The sequence below is a fragment of the Ananas comosus genome, linkage group 5, assembly GCF_001540865.1.
Source record: "Ananas comosus cultivar F153 linkage group 5, ASM154086v1, whole genome shotgun sequence".
Lineage (NCBI taxonomy): Eukaryota > Viridiplantae > Streptophyta > Magnoliopsida > Poales > Bromeliaceae > Ananas > Ananas comosus.
In genome coordinates, this window is record NC_033625.1 from 11,179,798 (window position 1) to 11,198,285 (window position 18,488).

General features: G+C 36.4%; 1 protein-coding gene and 1 long non-coding RNA gene across 4 annotated transcripts in view; one reads left to right on the forward strand and one right to left on the reverse strand.

Moving 5' to 3' along the window:
* LOC109709957 overlaps window positions 1-10,983 on the reverse strand; it is a 31,297-nt gene extending 20,314 nt beyond the window's left edge. For all 3 annotated transcript variants that reach the window (XR_002216245.1, XR_002216246.1, XR_002216247.1), the window contains exons 1-2: window positions 10,809-10,983; window positions 10,513-10,582 (exon numbers count right to left, since the gene is read on the reverse strand). This is a non-coding gene — a long non-coding RNA (uncharacterized LOC109709957). The remainder of the gene's footprint in view (window positions 1-10,512; window positions 10,583-10,808) is intronic.
* On the forward strand, window positions 14,440-15,347 carry LOC109710781 (putative germin-like protein 2-1). Its single transcript, XM_020233535.1, has 2 exons — window positions 14,440-14,605; window positions 14,748-15,347. Exons 1-2 carry the CDS (start codon window positions 14,494-14,496, stop codon window positions 15,299-15,301), a joined length of 666 nt encoding a protein of 221 aa, XP_020089124.1. The 5' UTR covers window positions 14,440-14,493; the 3' UTR covers window positions 15,302-15,347.

The window sequence follows — 18,488 nt, forward strand, 5'->3', positions numbered from 1 at the left end:
ATTATTAGATCAAAGTATAACAGGTAAGATCTTATAAATTTATTCCTTATATATATTCTTTCTAATCCTTCTAAATTCTTATTTATAAGCCAGCTCGCATTCAGCTCGATACTTTAACGAGCTAGCCCGTGCTCGGCTCGTTTATGAAACGAGCCAAACACGAGCCGACCACAGCTCGCTCATGTTCGGCTCGTTGATGCCCCTATATATATATATATATATATAGAGAGGGAGAGAGAGAGAGAGAGAGAGAGAGAGTAGGGCTACTACACTCTTATGAGTATTGGGCCCTTCGTACTCATAAGTTGTTTTCAATGATGGAGCTTCCGAATCAACGATCCACTCCGTTAAATATGATCTAGAGTATTTCAAACTTCTAGAAAATAAATTTCGTAATTTTTCGAAATCATAATAATGTTGTAGTATATTGAACTTTAGCAAATCGCGCAGTTCAAGTAAGGAGAAGGGTACTTGGAACCATCCTACGTGTTTTAAAGAGCATAAAGATGTTTTCGGACAAGTTTGAGAGTCATTGGACCCTTGGAAGTGAGAAAGTGCATTGTAATTTCGAATTTGGCATTTTCTGCATTGGTGTACCGGTACAAGCATAATGCTGTACCGGTACAGCAAGCAGCAGCAGCAGCAGGTGCGTGGTAGCAGGGATCTTTTGGTCTTTTGGGCTTCTTGATCTTATCTTTAAGAGGTAGCTCGACCCCTGCAGCTGTAGAAGGGTTGCAGGAGCCTTGAGAAAGAGGTTGAATAGATTTTCTTCTCCTCTCTCTAGAGTTTTTCTCTCTACCATGGGAAATAATGGTTTAAGTTGAATTTCTTTCATTATTCGATTTCAGCTGATTGGGAGTACTTTGGAGTTGCTACGGAAGGAAGGAACAGCAGCCTTGCAGAGCACTTCGCAGCTTCGAACCTAGCTGTAACTCGGTTGAAGCTTTGGAGAGGTAAACTAGTAGTTATTCCTTAGTTTGAAGCATAATGATGAATTAGTGTAATATTGGGGTTTAGGTGTTACTAGCAGTGTAAAGAGAGAGAGAGAAGAACATTCTGCAGCTTGGGAAGGAGACTTGGACTGTGGAGCTTCAAATTGAAGCTAGAGAAAGGTACTATTCAATCTGCGAAGGTGTATTATTTAGTAATCCCCTTAGCTGAAGGGTTTGGTGTAAAGTAAAATAGTATTAACACTTGACTTCGCAGCAGGTTTACTTACTCTTTGGAGCGGAGTTGATGAGTTTTGAGACTGAATTTGAGTACTTATATCTTCGGCAAAGTAGAAATATTCCGTGGGGAATTTAAACAAGTAAGACTTCAGCTTATAATACATGGTTTTCTAAGAATAGCAGGACTGTTTTGAGGCTAATTTGCAGCAGGCTTGCGACAGGGTATTAGATAGTTCTCGACTGAATTTTGGGAGCTTGTGACGGTGAATCTAGTGTCTTCACTTGAACCAAAACAGGAGATTAGAGCTGCAGCCTGACACAAGGCTATGTTGCACAGATACGGATACGGGGATACGGATACGACACGATACGGATACGGCGATACGGCAATTCCTAAAACTTCTAGGATATGATACGCGGGATATACTTGAGTAAAATATTATTTTAAATATATTTAAATATATGTTGATTATATGTAATGATATATTGAGAACAATCAGAATATCTGGACTATATTAAGGAATATATTCTAATATGCATTAACTTGTATAATTGTTTTACATATGTTCATAAAAAAAGATAATCAATCATATAAAATAATAATTCAAAAAGTATCAAACCAACTGTCATCCAACTTGATCAAATGATAACAATAGATATGTAGTTGCACAAACTAGATAATTAGTCATTCAATATACATGTCTGTTTTGTTAGTTCTATTATTAAAATAGTAATAAAAAAATATGGTAGCAATGTAATAGAGAAGTAAAAAAAATCATATTTTCTATAGCCTTTGTTGCTTAATGCTAGGTTGACAAATTAGATGAAAGAGAGTATATATTGTGTGAAGATAGAACGAGAGGGAGCGCCTTCTACCATTCAAGAGCAAAAAGATAGATGAAATGACAAATTGAACAGAGATTGGCGTTTTTCTCACTCTTTTCCTTCTTTCTAATAGGTTTGGACTTGAGTTTTTTAAAAAAATTTTAAGTTTCGATCATTTTAGATCAAAAAAGAATCTGGCCGTGTCCCCCCCGTATCCCCCCGTATCCTTCACGTATCCGAGCCGTATCCGATATTTTTTTATTTTTTAAAAATGTCCGATACTTCATTCCCGTATCGGACACGTATCGGGCACGTATCGGGCGCGTATCGTTATCCGATACATATCCGATACGGGTACGGCATGAAATTTGAAGTATCCGTGCTTCATAGACACAAGGTAAAAGTTGCTGAAAGTTGACATTCGATACTAGTTTCAATGTAGTTTGGTAAAGTGATTCACAGCTGTGGTCCAGCAGGTTGAGTGATCATTTGAAGATGGTTAGTATAACCTGGAAGCTGAAGTTGTGCTGATCTAAGGGGGGGGGCCAACTTGAATTAAAGCAAGGTTTAGTTTAGACTAAACCTAGGTGAGAATTTAGCCTTAACATGGGATTATGTGAAGTTTTACCTTTGACATGTAAATTCAGCTTTTAACTGACTTTGACCCGATATTAGGGAGATCGAAGACTCCAGGTTACGCATACAAGAGTGTGTTTCACAAATCGGCAACTAATAGGTGGGTTTGACCTACCCAGAGCAAGTGGAAATCCCCTATGTTCTATATGATACTATATGTTGATAGTATGTGCGAGTACTAATGGGCATTAGTTACAGAGTGTTGAATACTATAACTTACTTGCCATTGAATTGACTGAATCTTCCTAATGTATTAGAATCATAAGTAATGAACTTGATATTGGACTCAATGCACATTTAGTATATGACTTTATCCTACTTTGATGAAGTATAGAATAAAGAGGTTCATTTAGTATATGGACAGGTCATTCATTTGTATTGATAAATTCTCAAGATCTTGGACTTATGTATTTTTTGTAATATTTTTCTATAATTGCTGAAACTAGTGAATACTAGCATTTCCTTTATATTAAGATTCCGACCTAGAGGTCGTAAGCAAGAATTTTACATGTTAAGACATGATGACTGGGAACTGTTGAACTATGGATCGTGCTTGCTTGCCATTGTGCTCATTCGCACATGCTTGTGAGGGTCGCTCCCCACAAGCCGGCACTCCGGAGTTGGCCTACGCGACAGATTGCTCGCCCGTGCGGGATTGGGTGCCGAAATGGATTGCCGTGGGGAGTGTTTACTACCACGGGGCCATTAGGCGCGGCGCAAGCTGGACTACCTTGTGTAGGTTCTTATGAATTAAACTAAAGTTCCAAAGGATAGTAATCGATGATTACCTTATTTAATGTATAGTTACACAATCCCAGAATTTGTCCATGTGCATAGTAACTACTTTATTTGCTTTGGCTTAATTAACATGTCTGATAGTATGATACATATTCATTATTAATTATCATTGATTTATCTATCATGCAGTAAATGTTGTTTACATTTCTAATAGTACATTATGAGCCTAGTGGTGTAATTCGCCGAGGCTGGCGGCTTACCCACTGGGAACTATTGTTTAATAGTTCTCACGCCCTTTTTATTGTTGTTTTTACAAAGCCACCTACAGGAGAGACTAGGGATCGTGGCAAGGGAGTCTCGTCTAGCTAGATCTAGCTTGGAGCGTGACTAGATGATCACCTTGCTACTCGGGCTACGGCCGAGGGTGATGTCCCCATGTATAGAGAGACTACCGTTGTACTTATATTGTATATATACTTGGGATGTATATGTGGTTTTGACTAGAGTTTTCAGTTTTGATGTTTTTCTGTGATGTTTGAGATTTTGGGGTATTTACTTACTGTCTTCTGATAATCTTATTATTGACTTATACTTTGCTCTGATATCAGGTTAGAATTCTTCGATGTTTTCCTCCTTTCAACATGGTTTTCTTGTAGACGCCTTATATACTGCAGGTATATGGCGGGTTTGTGCATGTATCGGGTATACTTCCGCTGATACCCGGGCGTGACAAATGTCCATCAAGCAGGCATAAAATGAACGGTCAAAATCGAACGACGTCTTAAAAATGAATGATCGGATCCTTCAATTTAAGATTGGAGTTATTGATCTTTATCTAGGGAGTGAATAGAATTTTCTATCAAAAATTCAACCTATTCGGATTCTTTTGCACCGTTAAACTAGCAAGTATTCCATACCGGCCGTTAAAAATTGTCAAATTTGTGAGCTTTTGATCGTAAGATAATGATGTCGAAAAATTATGAAGTTTGATTTCTAGAAGTTTTAAATGCTCTAGAAAATGTTTAATGGTATGGATCGTCGATTCGGAAGCTCTATCATCGAAAACGACTTATGAGTACGAAGGCGATCGTACTCATAAGAGTATAGTAGCCGGACTCTATATATATATATATATATATTTATATATATAGAGCTAGTCTCCTATACTATCTATAATACGGTGTATAGTCTCGTTTTCGATCTTAGAGTGTTCAAATCAACGATCCACACCGTTACAACTGATCTAGGATATTTAAAATTTTTAAAAATAAAATTTTATATTTTTTTGACATAGTTTACTTTATGATCAAACCATTTCAAAATTGTCAATTTTCAAAAGCTACTATGGCGAGTTTGGAGTTTAACGGTGTAGAAAAATCTAAATTTCTTCAAATTTTGATAGAAAATACTTTAAACTATCTAGATTAAGGTTAACATTCTTGATCTTGAATTTAAAAGTCCTATACTCAAATTTTAAAGATTATTCAATTTCCACCGTCCATTTTGACATAATTTATTTACTAAGTAAACGATGTCGAAAAAAACTAAAATTTTATTCCTAAGAACTTCATAAACCCTAGATCATATTTAACGGTGTGGATCGTTAATTTGAGCACCCTAAGATCGAAAACAAGACTATAGTACCGGAGCTCCGATACTATAGATAGTATAGTAGCTATTCATAAAATTATAATTTATAATAATTTGGAACAGTACATCCCTCCTTTATAAAAAGTTTCGTTCTCGAAACTTAAACCATACCTCAAGAAGACCTCTCAAATAAGTAGGGGTAGGTCTCCAACATCATAGCCTCCGCTTCCTAAGTCGCCTTACGCTCCTCGTGATTACTCCACACCACTTTTACATAGGGAACGACCTGGTTGCACAATTTTTTCACCTCCCGAGTAAGAATTTGCATCGGTCTCTCCACGTATCTCAAAGTCTCACTTAGCTCCAGTGGGATGAAGTCAATCATGTGCAAGGGATCAAAAACATATTTTCTCAAAGCCAAGACATGAAAAACGTCTTGGATACCAGTTAACCGCGACGGTAAAGCAATCCTGTAGGCCACCAGTCCAACCCACTCCAATACCTCAAAGGGACCAATATAACACGGACTTAGCTTTCCACGAACTCTAAATCTACGAATCCTCCTAAACAACGAGACTTTCAAAAACACATGGTCTCCAACCTGAAACTTCAAATCTCGTCACCTAGTATCAACATAGCTCCTCTGCCGACTCTGAGCTGCTCAAGATGTGCCGTGCAATTCTGACCTTTTCTTCTATCTTCAACAGAATGTCTGGACCAAAATCTTTCTTTCACCCACTTCATTCCAATATAGGGGTGATCGATACTTGCGTCCATACAACGCTTCAAACGGAACCATCTAAATGCTCGCTTGATAGCTGTTGTTGTACGCAAACTCAGCCAGTCTCAAGTGCCGATGCCACCTTTTTCCAAACTTCAAGACGCAGACTCTCAACATATCTTCAAGAATCTGAATAATCCGCTCTGATTGTCCATCGGTCTGTAGGTGAAATATTGTACTGAAATGAAGCTGTGTACCTAAGGCAGTCGGTAGACTCCTCCAAAAATGCGAGTTGAATCTCGAGTCTCAATCTGATACAATCAAAATAGGTACTCCATGAACCTATTCCCTCTAAATACAACTGAGACAAGTCAGATCTAGACCACAAGTTGAAGCAGACTTGCAGATGTCGGCTCAGACGCATCAAATCACTGAGCTCCAGATAATCCGACGACAAAATCCGTCGTGATCTGGTCTCACTCCCACTCTGGAATCGGAAGGGTCTGAAGCTTGCCAGCAGGTACACGATACTCGGACTTCACTTGTTGATAAGTCAAACACTGAGATACATATCTCCCAATATCCCTTCGAGGTATTGGAGCGGGTTGGACTGGTGGCCTACAGGATTGCTCTACCGTCGCGGTTAACTGGTATCCAAGACGTTTTCAATGTCTTGGCTTTGAGAAAATATGTTTTTGATCCCTTGCACATGATTGACTTCATCCCACTGGAGCTAAGTGAGACTTTGAGATACGTGGAGAGACCGATGCAAATTCTTACTCGGGAGGTGAAAAAATTGTGCAACCAGGTCGTTCCCTATGTAAAAGTGGTGTGGAGTAATCACGAGGAGCGTAAGGCGACTTAGGAAGCGGAGGCTATGATGTTGGAGACCTACCCCTACTTATTTGAGAGGTCTTCTTGAGGTATGGTTTAAGTTTCGAGAACGAAACTTTTTATAAAGGAGGGATGTACTGTTCCAAATATATATATATATATATATATAGTTAACTAGAGCTAGAATATTATCGATAGCAAACCGGCACTTTTGCCACCCATTTGTTTTTTATGATGGAGCTTCCAAATCGACGATCGGCATCGTTGAACATGATCTATACCACTTGAAGTGTTTAGAAATCAAATTTTAAATCTTTTTTACATCATTTGCCTAATGATCAAAGGGTTTCAAAATTTATAGTTTTAATGGTCGATATGAGGCGTTTTTTCGTTTAACGGCGTAAAGATATCCAAATCAATTAAATTTTTGTTAGAAAATTCTTAAAACTATTTAAAATAAGATCTATACTCTTGATCTTGATTACAAGACTCCTAGCATCATTTTTTAAAGAATATTCAATTTCAGCCGTTCATTTTTGTGTCCACTCGATGGATTAGAGAACAATATCGAAAATGTATGAAATTTGATTTCTAAATACTTCAAATAGTATAGATCATGTTCAATGGTGTCGATCATCAATTTGGAGGCTCTATCATCGAAAACAAATGGGTGGCAAAAGTGCCGGTTTGCTACCAATAGTATTCTAGCTCAACTATATATATATATATAATAATATTAAGAATATTATTTCGGATGATACAGTCCGTGAATTAAGGTGCACATCGGAAAGTATTGGGATGAGTCAGAATTGTTTTGAACGCGGAATTGGTACCACAAATAATTTCAAAATACTTTTGATTTCAACTGGAATACTATTATGTGTTAAGTTGGGGTTTAGGCTCAACTTACACCTCCAATTCCTCCTAATTGGGGAGTTTGGGGTGCAGTGCTAGCTGAGATTAGTTCTCTCCCACTCTCATTTCCTTCTCCCTCACATTCTACTCCTTTCTTTACCCTTCTTCCTGTTCTACTCACCATTTGAGCACTCTCACAGCAGCAACAACCTGGCAGCATGAGGAGTTCGACTTCCCCTTCGATTTTGGTGATGTTTGGAAGCTTGGAATTATAGGAGAGATGCACGCATAGCTAGTTCTTGAAGTTAAGAGTTTGGGGAATGCTTCATTTCATCAAATCTCCGGGTATTTTCGGATTATTAAAGTTTTGGTAAAAGCTGTCAGTTTTTTTAGCAAGCTGAGATTTTGATGGATTTTCTTTGGATTTTTCTCTTGAATCTTGGTTTTCTTTTCGTTGGGGAGAATCTTTACTTCATCTAGAGCAAGTGGGAACTTTGTTTGAGCTGAATCAAAGGTTGGTTTTTAGTGAATTTCAGTTTTCATTGAGTCCATCAACCAAAAATCAGCATTTGGTGGTGTTTTTTATCACTTTTGCATGGTGATTTCGTGGTAACTATGGGGTTCTTTTGATGGATTAGGGGCTTGGGAACACATTTGGGAGTGTTGTGGTCTTCCTCATTGCCTTGCTTCCCTCGTGGACTTGCTGGAATAGCCGCAAGAGCTGCCGGAACTCAGCTACAGTGCAGTGGTAGCAGCAGCCTAGTGCAGGGACAGCAATGATGTATTTTCAAAATTCCTTTCGATTGGGACTTTGTTGCTACGATTTGAAGATTTCTGGGTGTTCCTAAGGTTGAGAGGAACCTAGTATTTAAGTTTGAGCCGCTGATTTGAGGTGAGCATAGCTGAATTTCAGTTTTTCGTACTGTATCGCCGTTTTGTTGGAATTTAGCTTGATTTATTATTCGGCTCAATCCGATAGGAATACTTACGATTTTTTTTGCTTTGTTTGGTGATTTTGGATCTGAGACACGTGCCCGCTGAGTTTCATCCTGATCCGTAGTTGGATTTGCACTCTAGGTGGGTCTGAACTAATACATCAAAAACCGCAAACTGCACTCTACATCTAGTGTAATTTCAGCATGTTGTAGTTAAGACATATGTTGTTTTTTCTACTTAATTCTAGATATGGTTGATATGAATCTTGTACTGAGTTTATCTTATTTCTATACTTCCTTGCATATGATTGCTTAGTCATTTGGTTAGGATCCACCTTATATACACTACCTATATAATGCATATGAACTTAGAATAAGAAACTCCATTCCTATGTTTGATTAGTTCATTAATACTCATGATGTTGAGTATGGGTTAGAGGTAGTGTGGTTATCATTGAGTTGGGGCTGGACATTATCGAATTATTGACTCGTTGATTTCACAGTAACCGTGGGATTTTGGACGGTTGTACTGAGTTTTCAATTATGCATCGGATTAGGACGAGATTATTTATTTAGTGGTTTTGTTGATTCACCTTGGTCATGAGCATTGATTTTAACCTGTGACATACTTGACCTAGTTACTTTATCCTTGAGTCGGTCGCTCTCCTCAAGTGCCACTCCGGAGTTAGATGTTTGAGTACTTTTGGGTATGTTCCACGTTAACGATCCGCAGATTGTTAGTGAGATAAGATGTGATGCTAGTGCAGGCGGGACTGGGCTTTCGAGCCAATCGATTGATTGGGTTATTCTCGTCGGATTATTATAGTTGATGCATATCATTCCATTTATACTTACTCATTCCATACTAGTGTAGAGGCATAGTACGTAGTTTTCCTTTCAGCAGCTATTATATATTCTTTACCACTTTGCCCTTGTCGCCTCTGGTAGACCTAGTGGGTGGGTTGTACTTGTCGATGACGTACTATTGAGGACTACTGGTTTTTAGTAGTTCTCGCACCCTCTGTTAATCCTTTTTTGCAGAGACCTCTACAGCGATAGCGGCAACTGCGGACCGAGGTAAGAGGATCGCTAGCTAGATAGCTCTCCTTCCTATTTTGTGGGTTAGTTTTGGACCCGAATATTATTTTTGTTAGACTATTGTACACAAGGATTTAAGTGCTGTGGCAAAGGATCTTGCCGAAAATTTGCCGGCACAATACGACACGGTGCTTGCCGAACCGTACCGATGTGTCCCGGTCACAAAAAAAATGTGTGCCAACACATAATGATATGAAATATTTATTTTCTTTAACAATAAAATTTTCTAATTGCTTATTATGTATCTTTAACAAATCTTTTAAACTTTATTGAGAAAATTACTTACTAATTTAAAGAAAAAAGGGTTTTGAGCTGTGTCATCGTCACGGAGGCTGTATCGTGCCTGTATCTTGTTGGCACGATATGGTATGGTAGATACAGTCCATACCGATGGACACTTAAATCCTTGGTTGTACATTTTGAATCTGGCTTTTGCCAACTGGCTGTATTTATTTTTATATATGGGAGATGGATCTTGTATTCGAATGATATTTTTATACAGTTCAATCTTTAGCTAGTTTAATACTTCAGCTCTGTTTTGCTCTTCTGTATTGCTTTATTATACTTTAAGCAGGTACTAGCGCTTCGTGGGCACGGGGCTTCCCGTGTACACGGCACCACGGCGGATCTGTTGGCTAGCCCAAATTTCGGAATAACCCGGAGCGTGACAAATTAAGTTGGCACCTATTTTTATAACAAAATATATATTTCTCTATTTATATTTTCTCTATTTATATTTTGAATATAGTATTCAAAATGATTAAAAGTAATTAAAATACTATAAGAATAAAATTGGTATACTTTTTTATTCCATTTCTAATGTCTAAATCAACCAAACGGTTCATTCCGACCCGATTCAGGTGGCGAACCAAACAAACTGATGTAATAAGTCATTCGTATTCCGATTCCAATTCCGACTTCGAACCAAACACGACCTGTGTATTTTTTTTCTTATCCCTTTAATTGGGCTGCAAATGGAATCGCCCTATGTTCTTCTACAGTCGAAAAATGAAAAGAAAAACAATGGAAAAGAACTCCAAGAGCAAAAGCAGAAGATAAATAGATTACAGAGACACACACAGTAAATGAGCTAAGTTGACATTCTCAATACCTCATTAAAAGCATCTTGATTCCAAAACCATTCATCCTGCTCAATCTCTTCATCCAGCAACTTAGTCATTCTACCAATGCCACAAAATTAAAGACTCATCAAATTAAACCACAAATAAGCAAATTGTACTAGCTCAGATTACTACATCCAAACAAACATCACCCGAAAATGATGATTAAATCACAAAAAACACAAAACATGAAACACAACTATGCTTCTATGTTGAAACCTATATCGGAACAAATCGAACCACATAGAAAAGATCAGAGACCTGTTGGGGGGGGAGAGAGAGGTACCTCTTGCCTCTGGTGGCTCGAGCGGAGCGCTCGAGGAGAAGGAGAGGATCCTCGTCGGGATCCGCCATGGATGAGAGCTTCGTTGGAGCTCGGCGATGGTGAGGGAGGAGGAGGAGAAGAGGGGAGAGGCGAAGTGTTCGCTTTTGCCCTCGTCGACCAGAAGGAAAAACCTTTGGTTAGGTTACTGGTGAGTTTAATCACTTATTAATAAATCGGCGGGCATGAGAACTCGGCGCTTTTATTTCGCATTGCCGAATTATGCACTAAACTCGGTGTTTAAACATCCCTGTTGCCGACTTACGAGTAATCGCTGTGAACTGGGTAAAAATTAGTGGGTGTTTGGCCTAGCTAGGGGTGGAAACGAGCCGAGCTTGAGCGAGCTTATCTCAGCTCAAGCTTGGCTTGAAATTAATTTCGAGCCTAAATTTAGGCTCAAGCTCGGCTTGAAATTAATTCGAGCCGAGCTCGAACGAGCCTAATTTCGAGTCGAGCGAGCTCGAGCCCTAAACGAGCTGTTTGAAATTCTTAACACCGTGCAATCTATAGTTTAATTTTTATAAAATATTATCTAAAATTCGATACAAAAATATCTAATAGCTCAACATACAAAATGAATGCATGAAATACAATATTATAAGATTAAAAAAAATAGGAAAAGCGATTCTATGAGGAGTGAAAAAGAGAGAGAGAGAAATTGCTGGTTTGATTTTGTGGGCCCAATAATCTAAATTCTATATACATATAATTAAAATACATAATATATATTATTTTATTATATTATTGGGTATTGTATATATTATATAGCGGAGATTGCTACTTCTGCTTTGTAGGACCTTTATACTCATAAGTTTTCGATCGTTAGATCTATGCTTTTTACTATTTCCATCCGTAAATCATACTGTTCAACCAATCATCCACCCAATCCTAAGGGACCACTATCATCCTAATTGCACATTCAACGGCCAAAAATTTATAAGTATAAAAAAGTCTATACTCAAAAGAGTATAGTAGCCCTAGCTTATATATATATAGAATTAAGTACTATACTATTAATAGTACCAACCGCTTGTTATTAAGTTTTCGGCCCTTAGATGAAAGGATGTGTGGTCAGGATAATTGTAGCCCCTTAGGGTTGAGGAGGTGGGTAGTTGAATAGTATGATCTAATGGATGAAAATGGCTTAAGGGGTAGATCTAACGGTAGAAAACTCGATAGCACCAAACGCTTGGTACTATTGATAGTATAGTAATCGGACTCTACATATATAGATAGATCTAACGGCAGATAACTCGATAGCACAAAACGATTGGTACTATAAATTGTATAATAGTCGGACTATATACATATAGAGAGAGAGTCCGGCTATTATATTATCGATAGTACCAAATGCTTAGTACTGTCGAATTTTGTACCGTTAGATCTACCCCTTTGACCATTTTCACCCGATAGATCATATTATTCAACTAATCACCCACTCAACTCTAGGAAATCACTATCATCATAACTGCATATCCCTTCATCCAAAGGCTAAAAACCTAATAGCAAGTGATTAGTACTATTAATAGTATAGTAGACTAATTCTATATAAATATACATATATATATTTCGAGCTTTTAAAGCCTAATTCGACCGAGTCCGGTAATACTCAAGCTTGACTTGAAATTAATTTCGAGCCTAAATTTAGGCTCAAGCTCGACTTGAAATTAATTCGAGTCGAGCTCGAGCAAGCCGAATATCGAGCCGAACGCGAGTCGAACACGAGCCGGCTCGCTCATTTGCCAGCCCTAGGCTCATTTGCCAGCCCTAGGCCTAGCATTTGAAAAGTGATTTTGGGTTCAAAAGTAAATTTTTGATTCAATAGAATGTTTGGCAATCACCTATTTAAAATCTGATTTTAATTTTTAGATTGAATGTTCTAATTTTTTAGGCTCAAAATCAGAAATAGCAAAAACCTGCTTCTTGAAATCTGATTATGCTTTTAGACTCAAATTTTAAATTTTATTTTTATTTTAGATTCTAATTTTAAATTTAAATTCAAATTTAAATTTTAAATTTTAAATTTTAAATTTTAAATTTTAAATTTTAAATTTTAAATTTTAAATTTTAAATTTAAAAATTTTAAACTTTCAATTTAATATAAAATTTACTATTAAATTTAAATTTTAAAATTTTAGAATTTAAAATGTAAATTATAGATTTTATTTTTCAAATTACAAATTTAAATTTTAAATTTAAATTTTAAATTAAATTTTAAGTTTTAAATTTTAAATATTAAAATTTTAATTATAAATTTTGAAATTCAAATTTATTTTTTGAATTTGAAATTGAAAATTTAAATTTTCATTTTTTAAATTTAAAATTTTTAATTTTTAAATTTTCAAATTTACACAAAAATTTTGCTTTAAATTTTTGTGCAAATTTAATATTTAAAACTTTAATTCAAATTTAAATTTTTAACTAAAATTTAAATTTTAAATTATTTTAAAATAAAATTTAGTAAAAAATTTATTTTATGAAACATTTAAAAAATTTTACCAAATAGTTTTACAAATTCACTTCAGAAAAATACTTTCTATATATTTAAATTTAGTCAAACACACTGCAGCTTTTAATCAAAATCTTCAAACCAAAACCTATTCTGCAAAAAGCATTTTTCTAGAATTTAGGCCAAACGAGTAATTTCTTCATGAGGTAGTCCTTTTCTTCACTATAAACATCTACTTAAATACACATGCAGTTAATTGATTTCTTCGGCTGGGTTAAGACTAATTATAGGTAGTTAATCTGTGTAATATTAAAATTTGGTCTCTAAACTTTTTTACTTAAACACTTAAATTATGAACTGTCATATATATTGCAATTTAGTTTGAGTCTTACAGAAAAAAAAAAAGAGCTATTTTTAATGAAACGACCTTCTATCACTATTTGTAAGCTAATAATTAAACTGAGTTATACGAATAATTTTTTTAATATATAAGCCACTTTATAGGTGAGATTAAAGTTGTCATTTTCTAAGAAAGATTAGATTAGTTTTTAAAGGTCAAGGAGTGAATTGCAATAATATACGCAGAAGTTTGGGGATTAAAATATTTATTTGAAATGTATATAGCGACAAGTTGCAATATAGGAATAGCAGCGAATATTTAATTTCTATCGAAGAGTATTATTATTGGAGCCACCAACTTTCTTACACGTGCTGAAATTATACTGAATAAGAGAAAACAATTTTAAGGCCCTCCACAACAACCCCAAATCCTTTCCTTGAATTGATTAGCTCTCACTAGAGAACACTGATCTTCGTACACATTTAGGACTAATTCAACCTTCATTACACAGTCGGCCGCCGCATATTTTATTATTTTTCGTACTCTGATAAGGTCACCGTACTGATATTTAATTACTTTTTTAGTTACACAACGACCACATCAAAACAAGGACCGATTAATTCTTACTAAAGCTTTTCAAACTAGGCTTCTTTTTGTAGGAAAAATTAAGTATGACCTTTTCAAGGCTCTATCATATGATGATCTTTTCGAAGCCTTATCATAAAACCAAGTCCCCACATCCTCTTCTTCTATATGTACTCATAACACCCCAGCCACTTTTCCATCATCAAAAACTAGCTACAACATTCAAGTTTCATTAGTTTCTTCTGCAGTGACCTACAAGCTTCAGGAAACATAAAATGGCAGCTAAAATCCTCCTCTTTGCTCTTCTTTTAGTCGCCTCTCCTTCTGCATTCGCTTCCGATCCTAGTCCTCTCCAAGACTTTTGTGTCGCCGATGAGATGTCTCATGGTAAGCAATTTAATACATTGCTCTTCTCTGTCATTTGAGTTACTAGGGTTAAGTAGTTGCAATTGGGTCCCTAGCTACGTACAAAGCTAGTTGTACATATGTAGTAGTATCACTAATTAACTATGTGTTTATGTTCCTGCAGTGTTTGTTAATGGGTTCGTGTGCAAAGATCCAAAACTAGCGAAACCTGAGGATTTCCTCTTCTCCGGCCTAGACAAGCCCGGAAACACATCCAACAAGTTCGGATCGAAAGTGACCTTAATCGATGCAAGTAAGATCCCCGGTCTCAACACCCTAGGTGTCTCGATGGCTCGTCTTGATGTTGCACCTCATGGTCTCAACCCACCACACATTCACCCACGTGCGACCGAGATCTTGACTGTGATAGAAGGCTCCCTTTATGTTGGATTCGTGACGTCGAACCCTGAGAACAAGCTCTTCTCTAAGGTCCTTAACAAGGGCGATGTGTTCGTGTTTCCCGCGGGTTTGATTCACTTTGAATTTAACTTTGGTCCGACCAGGGCAGTCGGCCTTGCTTCCCTGGGTAGCCAGAATCCGGGTCTCAATAGGATTGGCGAATCGGTCTTCGGATCAAACCCTTCCATTTCTGATGATATTCTTGCTAAAGCCTTTCAGGTGGACAAGAAAACCATAGATTGGATTCAGGCTCAGTTCACGTCGACCAATCAAAACTAAGATATATACTAGATGTAATTTACTTTTGATGTTTTGTTTTTCCAATTATCGCATGTAATCTGCTTTTGTTATTCATGTCTGTGGATTTATTCATTTGATTGTATCAATTGGATTGAATAAGCAAACAATATGGTACTGTTTGCATGTGAGTTAGCAATAACAAAACTACAAATTTATTTATTAATGACTGGCACTAGTTCCACGATTAATTACCCGTGGCCTCCGCTTCTCTCTCGAAAAAAAAAAAAAAAGAAGAAGAGGGCAACTTTATTTCCCTTTTATTTAAAAAAGTTTGCATTTAGCTTGACATACGAGGGCAAATTTTAGATATAATTTTGCTTGACATATGAGGGCAAAGTTTAGTTATAACTTTTCAAAGTAGGTTTATATCATACGTTTAGAGTGTCGGATCGTTGGCGCTAATCATTAATCCTAAATGTTCAAATTGTTAGAAATATATAATTAATTCACTTAAAACATATAGACACAGCGCCATGAGTCTCGATTATGACTCAACCATGGCCAACTAATCTCACGCCACTTTGAACATGACTTGTCATTGCGCCATTTCAAACATGACTCGGTCCAACCTGGTTTCCTGCCACAGGGCAGGATGCTGACTTCTGTAAGCTAACAATTTTTCCCTCCAGTACCTGCACAAATTCACAACATGCAGGAATCGAACTCGTTCCCTCTGAATCAGATACCTCTTGTCGGATCGTTAGAGCTAAGTATTAATCCCAAAAGCTCAACCTATTAAAAATAGGCAACCAATTTACTTAAAAGCCATAGTTAGTTAATTCGAATTCGACAAAAATTCGGTACGGGTATAATATGCATAAAATTCGTTTTCTAAGTTTTAAATTCGTTGAAAAATTCAGCTTAAAAAAAGGATTTGGTATAAAATATAAAATATAAGATATAAAATATGAGATAATCTATATTTAAACATAAAATTATAAGATTTTTATTCAGATTTTCAATAATTCGGGAATAATTCGCGAATTATTCATGAATTACAAACACAGGATCCACGGGTCTCGATTGTGACTCAGCCCAACCAACTTCACGCCACTTTGAACATGACTCATCCAACCCAGCCTCTCGCCATTTCAAACATGATTTGGCCCAACCTGATCTCTAGACACATGGCAGGATGCTAGCCCATTTAAACCAACACGGAGTCTCTTGCCTTAACGCCGAGCTACTCAAATTTAATTAGTCTTCGATTAGTGTAATAAATTTGTTAGAAATAATTTTTATTAGATATGCCTCGAAATTTGGTAATCGAGTTCGATTTTGTACCTCTAATTTGCCGACAGCTTCACGGTGCGACAAATTTTAAAAGGTAATTTATGAAGTAAAAAATGGATTTTGTGGTGAGTATGGGCTCAAGACCATTCTGAAGAAACCCCTAACGGAACTGCTGTCAGCCGAATTCCGTATTCCCTGACCCGGTCAAGGATTTCCCTAGAATAGGGATGCGAAACGGCTACACGTGGTGACCCTCGAAGTTTGCGCCATTCGACAGATCAAGCGATTCGGCTGATGAGGGATCCGATCAGCCGAGTTTGTACCCTCTATTATAGAATCGGTTCGGCTGAATGAGCCGAATGTACGGATTGCACAGTATTTTCAAGTCGGCTGAAGTGCCGAATGCTTTTATATATATTAACTTGAAGTTCGAAACAAGTACAAAAGGTGATGCCGGTACGGTGTACAGAAAATCTAACTTAAAACTACTCTTAAGAAAAAACAGTAAATGTAGGGAAGCCATAAAAGATTACAAGTAAACTATTCCTTGAAAGCGAGGAAAAAAATGCGTAGAATTGAAAGTGGTCTTCTGTTCGTAGGGAAAAGACCCCTCTTCCAAGTGTCTTCTGTTTATTTATACTCTGCCCGTAGTTATTCAATTATCTACATTATTGGTCACTTCTCCCTAATTTCGTGGGCCACTACGAGCCGATCTCAACCACATGAAACCGTCTGCGGTTTGCTGCAACTTGCCTTTTGTTCTCGGTGCACCAAATGTCGTTTATCTCCAGTTTTAAAGTCCCTGGCTGTGTTGTGCACTTATTCACCACGTGGCACTATTTTACTGTCACCAACATGAACTTTCTTTCTTTTTTTTCCTACAGGCGATACATTATATTGTACTTCCACAATATTTGTACTCCCGTTTTTATAGTAAAGTTCTCTCCTTCTTCATCCATGATTTTTTTCGTGCAAAAGATTTTTCACGTAAATCTTTCTGTTTTATTTTATTTTACTATTTTGTGGTTTGTCATTCTCCATTAACATATATATCGCTCATCAAATGTTTCGATTGCCATTTTTCGTTTTTGTTTGTGCGCTCATCAAACAATTTTATTCATATGTTATGAGAATTTGGATTTGGTATTTTGTGCATGCCTGCAAGAGTATTTGAACTTTTTCTAGCTATCCAATATTGATTTTAGTTATTGAACTTATGACCTATGTGCAGTTTGAAATTAAACTATAAATTCAAAAATTTTCATCACTTATTATTAAGCCAAAAACTAAAAAAAAGAAACAACTTAGCCAATTCATAATTATGTAATTTCATATATATCCATATATATCGTTGAAGTTGTTTTGACTAATTTAAGGGGTTGTTTGGTTGCATGCATTTCCAACTGTACTAAGTTGGAAATGCATGCATCTATTAAATTTGTGTTTCGTTTGGTATAGTTAGACCAAACTGCTGTAGTTGTATATGCACGAGAAGGCCCAATTGTTGCAATTGGTATTGCAGCTAATTGCTGTAGTACCAATTGCAGCAATTGGGCCGGAGTCTGCTCACCCATTAAAAAAATAAATAAAGTGTTTTTTTTTTCACACGCTTCTTTTTTAACTTTTTTTTTTTCAAGAATACCTATTCATAAAATCTGCTAGGATTTTAATAATGTCTGTTAGGGTTCAATAAAATTTTTTATACGCTTTTTTTTAAACTTTTTTTTTCCAAGAATATCTATTCATGAAATCTGTTAGGTTTAATAATGTCTGTTAGGGTTCAATAATTTTTTTTTCACACGCTTCATTTTTTGCCAGTTTGCTAATTCAATAATGCCTTAATTTTTGTTTTGACCAAATTTATAGTACGTTTGCATTTAAAATTCATTACATTCAGGCTAAATTACAGAAAACCTCCATGTCAAAATTCGAT

Excerpts from the sequence above, each read along its gene's own strand:
- LOC109710781 (XM_020233535.1), top strand. The coding sequence starts at position 14,494 with ATGGCAGCTAAAATCCTCCTCTTTGCTCTTCTTTTAGTCGCCTCTCCT. Across the intron at positions 14,606-14,747 it reads CGCCGATGAGATGTCTCATG|TGTTTGTTAATGGGTTCGTG; the intron begins GTAAGCAATTTA and ends ATGTTCCTGCAG.